At 55.1% G+C, this 11,010-nt stretch overlaps 2 protein-coding genes across 2 annotated transcripts in view; one reads left to right on the top strand and one right to left on the bottom strand.

Annotated features, from left to right (window-relative positions):
- LOC104466096 (bestrophin-4-like) overlaps positions 1-3,959 on the top strand; it is a 4,111-nt gene extending 152 nt beyond the window's left edge. Inside the window, 9 exon segments of the mRNA XM_010079422.1 lie at positions 419-513; positions 1,035-1,268; positions 1,590-1,744; positions 1,835-1,912; positions 2,258-2,410; positions 2,700-2,780; positions 3,071-3,225; positions 3,537-3,630; positions 3,633-3,959. Of these exon segments, the coding sequence (XP_010077724.1) occupies positions 419-513; positions 1,035-1,268; positions 1,590-1,744; positions 1,835-1,912; positions 2,258-2,410; positions 2,700-2,780; positions 3,071-3,225; positions 3,537-3,630; positions 3,633-3,959 (1,372 nt within the window).
- A 3,294-nt stretch (positions 3,960-7,253) lies between these two features.
- On the bottom strand, positions 7,254-10,444 carry RPS8 (ribosomal protein S8; the record flags this gene model as incomplete). The annotated part of the gene is made up of 5 exons (XM_010079423.1): positions 7,254-7,415; positions 8,155-8,284; positions 9,146-9,321; positions 9,817-9,916; positions 10,295-10,444. Coding segments are annotated over 5 exons (666 nt in total), but the record flags the coding sequence as incomplete, so codon positions are not given.
- Positions 10,445-11,010: the final 566 nt, after the last annotated feature.

Raw genomic sequence — 11,010 nt, 5'->3', positions numbered from 1 at the left:
GTCAGTGTGTCACCATCGGTCGTGTCCCTCCCTGCTGACCCTCTGGGATGTGTGGAGATGCCCCATCAGTCATGGAGTGGGGAGGGAGGGAGAAACCCAGGGACCACCCCCCGGGAGGGTGGGTGTGGGCAGGGGAGGGCAGGGAATCAGGTGATAGCTTTTTGTGGAAGTCCAAGGCAGTGCCCCAGCCCTGCCACTTGTCCCTGACTCTCCTGTGTGTCCCTGACCCCGCTGCATGTCCCTAACCCTACTGCATGTCCCTGACCCTGCTGCATGTCCTTGACTCTGCTCTGTGTCCTGACCCTGCTGCGTGTCCCTAACCCTGCTGCGTGTCCGTGACCCCGCTGCGTGTCCCTGACCCTGCTCTGTGTCCCTGACCCTGCTGCATGTCCCTGACCCCGCTGCCTGTCTGCCGCAGGCGGCTGCTGACCGAGGACCAGAAGCGCCTCTATACCAAAGTGGCTCAATACTGCAACCGCTCCACAGACCTCATCCCCATATCATTCGTCCTAGGTATGGGTCCCTCCCCTGAACCCAGGAGTTGGGGTTCCCTCCTCCCCCCGGTGCTGGTGGCTTGAGGATGCCCCACTGCCCATCCTGATCCCATGCCAAAGCATCCCTCGGACACTGATGCATGTGGGATGGGGGGCCTGGCAACCCGGGGATGGCATTTGGCTCCCAAACCTGTGAAGCACAGCTCCTTGGCCCTGGAGATGCCTGTGGGAGGCTGTGATTTCCCCTGGCGTGCTCTGCTCTGCACCCTCCTCCCCATGCCCTAGAAAGTGGCACGTTACCTACAAGAGGTGTCTGTCCTGTCCTGTGCCACCATGCCGAGGGCAGGGAAGAGCTGTGGACACCCCCACTGCCACCCCTGGGGAGGACAGCCCAAGGGGAAGGACAATCTGAGCTTTATCTCCCAGCTGCAGAGAAATCTGTCGCCCCTGGAATCATGGCAACTCTCTTGGCATAGGCTCATCTTTGCCTCAACCCGCTGCCTGGCCACTCCGAGCCCCCCACGCACTCTCTCGGTGCAGGTTTTTACGTCACCCTGATCGTGAACCGGTGGTGGGCCCAGTACACCAGCATCCCCCTGCCCGACCAGCTCATGTGCGTCATCTCCAGCAATGTCCACGGCAAGGACGAGAGGGGCCGCATCCTGCGGCGCACCCTCATCCGCTACGCCAACCTGTCAGCAGTGCTCATCCTGCGCTCCGTCAGCACCCGGGTGCTCAAGCGCTTCCCCACCATGGACCATGTGGTGGAAGCAGGTGAGGAGCTAAACCCTGGGGGTGATGGCTTGCAGTGTGGGGTGAGAGCTGGGGGCCACAGATGTGTCCCTGTCACCACGAGGGTGTGCTGGGGGCCAGGGATCCTTGCAAGCATCCCTGCCCCAAATCACCCCACACACAGGGTGGCATCCTTGCAGTGATGTTCACTTCTGAAGAGCCCCACACCCCCCCTGCCCAGAGCCCATCTCCAGGGGCTGCAGTTTCACCTGGGAACCCTGCCTCCCCACTGGGGACGGTCCCCAAATGGGCTCTGTCCTGCTGACATGGGGGCCGTGGTGCTGAGCCTCTGCCCCACCGCAGGCTTCATGACGCAGGACGAGCGCAAGAAGTTTGAGAGCCTCCACTCCGACTTCAACAAGTACTGGATCCCCTGTGTGTGGTTCACCAACCTCGTGGCCCAGGCCAGGCGGGATGGCCGCATCCGCGATGACGTGGCCCTCCGCCTGCTCATGGATGTGAGTCAGGGCCAGGTGCACAGTGGGGACCAGGCATCACAGAGGGTTCACACAAATCCTGGGTCACCCATCCCTGTCCTCTCTGCCCAGGAGCTGAATCTCTACCGGGCCAAGTGCAGCATGTTGTTCCATTACGACTGGATCAGCATCCCACTGGTGTACACACAGGTGGGTACCCACACACCCCTCGGGCCCTCCGAGCCCAGGTCCCTGCCCTGTCCACACCACAGTGGCAGAGGAGCCCCACAGCCTTCTCCCTGCACCCCAGTGGGGAGCGAGCACCCCCCTTCCTAAAAGCAGTTTACTCCCCTACGGAATCTGGTGCCGGAGCCGGCACAGCCGCTGGCTCGCAGCCCTACAGGGATGTGCAGGAGCCCGGGAGGTGAGGCACTGGGGTGCAGCTGTAGGCCCACGAGAGCATCAGCACCCAGCCTCTCGCATCCTTGCTGCTCCTGTGCTGAGCATCCCCCTTGGCTGCCATCCTCGCTGCCGGCTGACCCGTGTTCCCGGCAGGTGGTCACCATCGCTGTCTACTCCTTCTTTGCCTTCTGCCTCATCGGGCGGCAGTTCCTGGAGCCGCTGGAACCGGGGCAGGAGGGGGACCTGGACATGTATGTGCCCCTCTCCACCCTCCTCCAGTTCTTCTTCTATGCTGGATGGCTGAAGGTGAGATGTGGCCACGCCACAGGGCTTTGTTTTAGGGGTTGGGGGTGGCCAGGTGGCCCTGAGAATCTCCTGGGCCAGGGGGTGGCAAGCCCAGGGCATAGCACCAGTGATGTCACTGCTAGCTGCCCTTGAGGACAACTCCTCAGGGCCCAGCTGTCACACTGGGCACCACGGAGCTCCAAGCCTGCATGTTCCATGTGCCCCATGGGTACACCGAGGGGTGGAGAGCTCTGTGGGCAGGTGTCCCTGTCCCTGCTCCCCTGTCTCACCTGGCCCCCTCCCTCCTCAGGTTGCAGAGCAGATCATCAACCCTTTTGGAGAAGACGATGATGACTTTGAGACCAATAAGCTGATAGACAGGAATCTGCAGGTGGGTGCTGCCCCAGGCTGCTGCAGTTGGGGCACAGGGACATCCCTGCACCCAGCTGTCCCCCAGCCCTGCTCCTGGCCACACAGATCCTTGTCCAAAATAGATTCCTATGCAAGGAATCAGGTCTGCACCTTGTCCCTCCACCCCTGTCCCTCCGTGTGTCTGCTCCCTGTGGCAGGGTCAGCACCCCCGCAAAAGGGACACTCAGCAGTCTGGCAGCCCTGCTCAGCCCCTCACCCCCGAGAAAAGGTTTCGAAAGACCCCCTGTCCCCTGCCTTTGTTGTGCCCAGGTGTCACTGCTCTCTGTGGATGACATGTACCAGAACCTGCCGCCTGCTGTGAAGGACAAATACTGGAATGAGTCCACAGCTCAGCCCCCCTACACCATGGCCACCGCCGCCGAGACCTTGAAGCCTTCATTCCTGGGCTCCACCTTCGACATGCGGTGAGGGCACGGCACAGCCCTGAGGCTGGAGAAAAAGAGGGTGAAATCTTCAGGGTAGCAACAGCACAAGTGGGTTCATCCACCACGGGCTCAATTACAGTGAGCAAATAGCAAATCCCCCTGGAGCACACTGTCCGGCCCCTTTGGGGCTCGGGGGCTGCACGGGGTGATGGATGAGCTCCTGGTGCAGGGAGGTGGCCTCCCGGAGCCGCTCCCTGCTTGCAAATGCACGGGGATGGAGGCAGTGGGCAGTGCTGGGCATCCCTGCAGAGGGTGGCAGCCTGTCCCTGTCACACTGCTGTCCCCCCCAGCATGTGCGAGGACGGGGAGCAGAGCCAGCCAGTGGAGCCCTCACCAAGCATGCCGCGCATCCAGACACCTCTGCTCATCCGCTTCTTCGTTTTTTTGCTGCCTCCCCCGCCATCAGCATCAAAAACTTCAGCCGGGGTGGCCGAGGTCACCCCCACCTGCGACGTCCCAGAGCAGACGGTGGCTTCCCCTCCCCTTACCCCAACCACTCTGAGGACCCTGAAGCAGTGGCCCGCATTGAGGAGGAGGAGACAGAGGATGAGGAGAATGAGGCCAGTGAGCAGTACACACCTGGCAGTCGCCCAGCGAAGACCTGGCCACCGGAGGCCTCTGGAACACAGAGGAAGGAGCTGCCGCTGATCCAGGTGAAGGCACCATCCAACGAGAGCATTGGGGTTGACCGGCCAGATGCCTGTGAGCCCTGAGGCTGCCCTAAAAGCACCCCTTTCCTAGGAGCAGAATAGCTGCTCCCACCCCAAGGCACCTCTGTCCTCAGCCATGAAGCTCCCTGTCCCCAGACACCCCTCTCGGACCCCCTCTCCAGAGGCAAGACCAGCCACGAGCCAAGATGTGTCCCTAGGCTGATGGGGAGATTCTGGTGGGTTTGAGACTGGGCAGCCAGCCTTCAACACTAGCTGTCAGCCCCAAAACTGCAGGATTCAGCCCGTCTGTGAGGTGATGCCACCAACTTCCAGCTGGCCAGGCTCAGTCCCTGCTCCCATGGCCCAGTGCAGGGGACAGGGGACAGCACAGACCCCAAGCAAGGGGTGGGATGAGGGCATAAATCTTGCAGAAAACCAACCCTGTGATGGAGATGTCCCCTCAATATTAATAAAGCTATTGCCAACCTCAGCTTTGAGGTGCTTCCTTGTCAGTGCAAATCATCCCCAGCAGCGAGACAGCAGGGACATCCACTTTACCCAGAAAGGGGGGGAATCTGGATTTTGTCAAGGAGTGCACATGTTCTCCTGGGCCAAAAAAGGCACAGCCCCAAGGACTGACACTGGTGACAGTTGTGGGGTATTGGACCAAGTGATACAGCCAGAAAAAAACAAACAGAAAGATGCTTTCAGCCCCTGTAGAAGTATTCCCATACTCAGACATGTGTGTTTCCCCTGAGAATATTAGCAGAGCTGTTAAAAAACTCTCTTTCCTGCAAACCTCCCTTTCCCAAAGCCACCTTTCCTTTAAAGCTCCTTTAAACCTTTCCTCCTCTGCTACCCTCCGGGCCACTGCTGGACCCATTAAAGTGTAACCATGTGGTCATTTTCTGGGGCAGACCATGTCCCATGAAAATACCCCAAAGTTAATACCGCGTGGAGCTGAGCGAGCCACTGAATGGCAAGGGGCAGCACTCAGGATGATGAGTAATCTCCCTTGGGTTACGCTACCAGCGGCTCATTGCCTGAAAAGTAGCTTTTTAAAAATTCAGCCCTTGCACCTATCTGCAGAAGTGGGTAAGGTCCTTTAACCAGGCTTTGGCACTTCATAAACATAGCCAGACTAACGCTGTGCCTAACCCCAGCCCATCTCTGGCTCAGCGCACAGCAGGCTTGCCTCCTCGCAGGCAGGTAAATCCCTCTGCACGTCCACGGGGCTATGCCAGGGCCAGACCAGACTCCACACATCCTGCGGCCACGCTGCAGGTGACAGCCTGTGCCACTGTGGGATTCAGGTGCCACATGCCCCTGGCCAGCTGCCACTGTCCCATTCCCATGTCACACCTACAGCATGGTTCTGGTGGGTGATAGGTGCTGCTTTTGTTCCCACGGACTGTTGCCCTTGGCAGCTGCGATTTTCAGAGTAATAACTCCATAAGCAGCGAGCATTGATGAATTGGCCATAATCCTGCTCATCAGGGGCCAGGTTTACAGCTCCTGCTCTGACACCAAGCTGACACTTGCTCCATAAGCCTCAGTTTCTCCATCTGTACAAAGTCCCCCAGAAATGTCCTAGATCCTGTTTGCAATCTGCAGAGGGTGAGTGGAGAGAAATACACTCAGAGGAAGCAGCCATGACACATTCCTCCCAAGTGCTCTTTATCGTCTCCACCCCACACGTTGCTGGAGAGCTGGGAAAGTTTACCCCCGATCACTATGGAGAAGGAATGTGCTTGTGCAAACGTCCTGCCCAGCCCAGGTCCCGCTGCCAGGGACTCCACGAGCACAGCCAGCTGTACCCGCCTGGGCACGGCTGGTTGCAGTGCCCATGGGAGCGGGGACCGTGCTGCGAGGCAGTGTCAATGCACGCCCACCACAGCATCACCGTGCTGCTGCGGACATCTGGGTGACAGATACTGCGTTCTGATGTGGCTGGTGTCTCTTCTGCGGCACAGACCCATCCTCAGCTCCCTGCCAGCAAGGCAGGATGAACCCACAGCCCAGGGCACCTGAGCCTGCTAGCTCCTCCTGCTGCCACACACAGCAGCCAGGGCAGAGCATCACAGGAAAAACTCAAAATACCAAACACAAGCTATTTGTAGGGCAGGCAGTCTGCATTTTAATGCACTAGAGACACGGGTCTCACGCCAGCTCTGCTTGGGGCATGATCACAGACTATGTCCTTCAGTTCAGACCTAAAAATTGTGAAGCTGGGGCTGTAGGTGGCCTGCCTCACACCAGAGTGCTCCTATGAGTCAATGACGCTTTTGTAAAAATACAGAAGTGGGTTAAGTGTGCAGTGTGCCCACTGGGCAGGTGTAAGATATGTCTCTGGCCTGTCTCCATGGCCGCAGGACCAGCCCTTAGCTGAGCTCCTGACTTTACCCTGATACCTGCACAAAGCATTTGGTAACTAGACACAGAGATCCAGCACGCTGGCTTTCTTGTTTAAAGACAGCACCCCTAAGGAATGACAGCACATGCCCCAAAACATCCAGAAAAGCCACAGCTTTCCAATGCCACCACATGTGGGCAGAACGCTGGAGTTTGTACCCAGCTTTCGAAAGGGACAGACCACGAGGAGAGTCTGGCCCTTCTGCTAGAAGGAATTTATCTGGCACTGCAATGAGACCAAGGAGGTCAGGGGAAGACCAGCCGGTCACTGAGCAGTGCAACCAACTTTGGACCCTGAAGGCAATTGTACAACCAGACAGGAATCGCCAAGCCACAGCAAGAGGGGCTGCTGGCCCAAACCAGAGGACATGAGCATGTGTGATCTGGAAAGCTGAGGCAGGAGCTACCTGCTGCAGAGGCTGGAGGTGTGAGAGAAGTTCTCAGCCAGACTTCGCACAAACGCAGAGTGTAAGAAACACAGTGCTGTCACAGTGGAGCTGCTCCCTGAACACTTCTGAGGCAGCAGGACCCCTTTCCCCACTGAACTCACTCCAAGACCCCAAACGCAGTGTGTGCTGACCTAATGCTCCACAGGAGAAGGGGGGGGTGCGTGCCCAGCCAGGCCCCCGCAGTCCCCAGAAAGCCAGAACTGTGAATGGAGGTGGACACTCGCACCTTCCTCCTGCACACAGGTTTCCAGTACTGGAAATTCTCTACTTGAGCCAAGTCTGACTGCTCTTTTCCACACCCACTTCGTCCATTAAGTCACTCTCCTAGAAACCAGGGAGATGTTTCAGATGAGAGCACACAGGGTCAGAGCTTGCCTGAAGACACAAAAGCGCCCAGGAATTCCAGGACAGATCCTTCTTCCTTTCACACTTCAGAGGCAGGAGCTCTGCAAGCCCCCTCCTCCTCCCTACACACACAAATGAGCACACAACCCTGTACTGTAGGAGACTCTTGGTTTTATTCGTTCTCTCAGCAGAATAGTTTTTATTCATTTGCCTTTTCTGGCCTTGATCTTCCTCAAGTAGAACTCTAATTCCTTGCCTTCCAACACATAGCCATCGGCTCGACCACACTGTCCAGGTCTGGAGGCAATGCAGGCTGCAAGGAAAAGTCATCCAGTTAAAGAAGCTTAAACCTTCAGCACCCCAGCATGCACATAAACTGAAATAAACCCTGCATGCAGTCTCTCTGCCAAAGCATGGATGAGCAAACTACCAGTAACAGATACACCAGTCTACGCGCTGGCTTCAGTACCTCCCCCGAAAGTATCATCCTCTTGAACCTGCTCTGCTGGACTGAGTCCCTAATGAAGTCCTCTTCAGATCTCCAAACTGTCATCGCTCAAATTCAGTAGCAGAACTGGACAAAGGTCTCATCACCAGAAGACTTCAGAACATTGAACTATTCCCCAGAACTTGAAACTGGTCAAAGCTGTTACAAGTTCATAGGACATCTTTCTGACACACTGTGCAGCCCCTGGGCCTCTGCTCATTTTGCAAGTCTCAAGCCCTACCATTTCTCTCAAAGGCCACCCAGGAATGATCAACCCCAGGAGCCTGGCTGGGACATGTAACAATTCAAGCTCCACAAATAGTTTTCCCCTTCCTGTCAGAAATGGGATTTCTCCAGAGAAGATAAAAGAACAAGTTACATTTAAGACCCAGAAGATACTGCTGCAGATACAGAGAACACCACATTGCTTTCACCCTGCAGCTAGCTTTATCACAGTGTGCAGAACTTCAAATGATCCCAAGACCAACAGTAAGATCTGCTCTGGCACCCCGTTTGTGCCCTGACTCCCCTATCCCCATCCACGTTCATGCTGCCAGGGACTCACCAAGTAGCTTTCCTTGCTGGAACTGCTCTTCAAGAATACTTGCTATCTTGGCATTCTTCTTTCGCTCATCATATTTTTTCTGGATCTTCTTTGAACGCTTCTTGTTCAAGATTTCCTCCTCTTCAGGAGTCTAAAAACAAGACCAAAAGTAAAGATAAGCTTACACACACAGCCACATTCTGCTTGTATTCTCAGAACTAGGCGGTTTCACTTTTGAGGCCAATAAGCACAACGTTGCTAACTGCAGCCGCTGCTGACAACAAAGCACAGTGCCCTAGGGAGGGGTGCTCTCAGACAAAGTAAACTGCAAAGGTTTCCTTGAATTAATTCTTCTCAAAAAAAGTGAATACTCTTCCCCTCACAAGACATAATAAGAGCACTTGGGTGTGGTGCAAGTCCTGGCAAACAGGTTGCCAGCTCTCCCCATGCTTCTGAACTGCACAGTGCTCAGATAAGAAGTGGTGTTTTTAATGCAAGGAGACAACATTAAGCTGAGTGCTACACAGGGGGGTTTAAAACACCTTTCATCTTGAAAATATTAAAGATCATGAGTCTAGATAAAGACACTTAAGAGCACTTAAAAGCCATCTGAAATTTAGATAGAAATCCACAAGCTTCTCATCAAAGCAGTCATTCCCCAGCACGAGGACCCAATCTGCAAAGTCTTCCTCAGCATCACAAAATGTCATCGCTCTCCCTTCAGTAGCAGAACTGGACATGGGTATCATCATTAGAAGACCAAAGGGATCCACAGGCAGGTCCTTGTGCACAAACTGGTACAATACCTCCAAGAGAGCTCCATGGTACTGAACACTGAGCCAGACTTCTGGGAGCTGACGGGAACGTAGCCCAGCCAGCCAGTGTTATCACTGACGGGTACTCAGCCCTGGTCTGGCAGGCACTGTGTACTCCCAATGGCTGACTGCCTCTCGCAGGGCAGACTCGACTGTGCAAGGAGTCAAAAAGACAAGGACAACAATCCCAGACATACCAGTTTGGCGCCCTTCTTGCGTCCAAGAGGCAAGGCATAGTGGGCCTCGTACCACTGCCGGTATGGGGTGCTGTCAATGAGAACGATGCAATTCTTCACCAGGGTCTTTGTCCGCACCAGTTCATTGTTGGAAGCATTGTAGACAACATCGATGATTCTGGTCTTGCGAGTGCAGCCTTTCAAAAGAAGAGTATGAATTCAAACCTACAGGGATCAGACACCTGAGAATACAGTCCACAGCACCTCACACATACCCTCAAACCATCTCACCTTTCTCTGTTGCACAGGATCACCCAACTTTAACAAGTGCTCATCAGGAAACAAAAGTAATTGCATTCATTAAGAACTGTCTGTATTTAGGTTTTTTTGCCCCTCTGTAGTTCCCCCCACCCCAGTAAAAAGGTAATGTGAGCACGTCACTCAGTGTAACTATGACACTCCAATCACTGTGAACTTAACAGACATTCAAGTCTCGTAAGGCCACATAAGGTCAAAGTTATCATCACCATGCATGCTCCTTCAGACCCAGTTCTGCAAGGTCCACAACGTCCAAACCCAGCCTGTAAATCTATGCTTCCACCGTCATCCCTCTACTCTGCAGCAGTAGCAGGGATCAGCACAGCTGTAGAAGACCTTTCCCTTCAAACACATCAGGCTTCCAGCGTACTTACATTCCGATCCCCAGGAAAAGTTGCCAACATCCAACCGAAGGGCACGGTATTTCTTATTTCCACCACGAACCCTCACTGTATGAATTCGGCGTGGGCCAATCTACAGCCAGAAACAAACACCAGGCTGTTGTTGGCACTGGAACACTGCACAGCTCATGCAGGAGCCCAGCCACCTCCAAACCTCAACGGCAATTTGGTCAGTGTAACTATGACAAACCCCAGCATCGGCAGACACAGTAAGTGACCAAAACAGTCTGTTGCATCTACCTAAGGTGAAAGTTTCATCACTCCAATTGCCTCTTACTGCAAAAATATATCACTGCTTTCCATAGGCATGGGGAAAAAATACCACCTTTTAAAGAAGCAGTGACAGATATTAAGCCACTTAAAAACCACAGTGTATAAAGCCTCCAACAGCACACAGCCAGCAACCTGTCTTTGAAACACAGCTACTGACTGCCCCCCACAAATCACCCACCTTAGTGTTGGCAGGAGGTCGCCCCAACTCATACTTTCTCTTCTTGTGGTAGGGCTTCCTCTTGCCCCCAGTCTTGCGACGCTTATGCCAATTGTCCCTGGAGATACCTGAATGGAGAGCAGTGTGGTCAGAGCATGGCAGGGAGCCTGTCTGGCCCTGACAGGGCACGGTTCTGAGTCCTCAGCTCTCCAAGGTTGGTATCCGCACAGTGCACTCAGCCTTATGCAGCAGTCAGAGAAGCTTCATCATTGATACTCAGATCCGCCTCGAGTTCCTCCCTTCCAGCAAAACTCTACAAAGCAAACTCCCTCCACCGTGTCCGATGGGTGCTCCTTTGGGAAGCAGCCTCCCAATCTACCTCATGTGCTGGGCACCCTATCAGAAGTGCCCCGTCCCAAGCTGCTAGAAATCCTATGGAGACACCCTATGTTATCCTCTGGCTGTAGCAGATTATCTGCAGAAACCCCCGTCCCACCCACCTGCTGGGCCCTCAAGAGACACCCCAACACAAACCCCCTCCTCCTACCCAGCCTGCTGGGTACCCCATAAGGACTATCTCCCCATCGTACCCCATCTCCTGTTTCCCCTACAAGCCCCCACCAACGCGCTAGATACGGGGTCACCCCCCCTCCCTTGCTGGGTCTCCTACGAAAGCCGTCCCACCTCATCCGGATTCCCGCAGGAAACGCTCCCTCCACAACCCCCGAGCACTACAG

This window comes from Pterocles gutturalis, unplaced genomic scaffold (genome assembly GCF_000699245.1).
Source record: "Pterocles gutturalis isolate BGI_N339 unplaced genomic scaffold, ASM69924v1 scaffold4469, whole genome shotgun sequence".
NCBI lineage: Eukaryota > Metazoa > Chordata > Aves > Pterocliformes > Pteroclidae > Pterocles > Pterocles gutturalis.
Note: the sequence above shows the minus strand (reverse complement) of the source record. Positions and strands in the feature narration are given on the sequence as shown.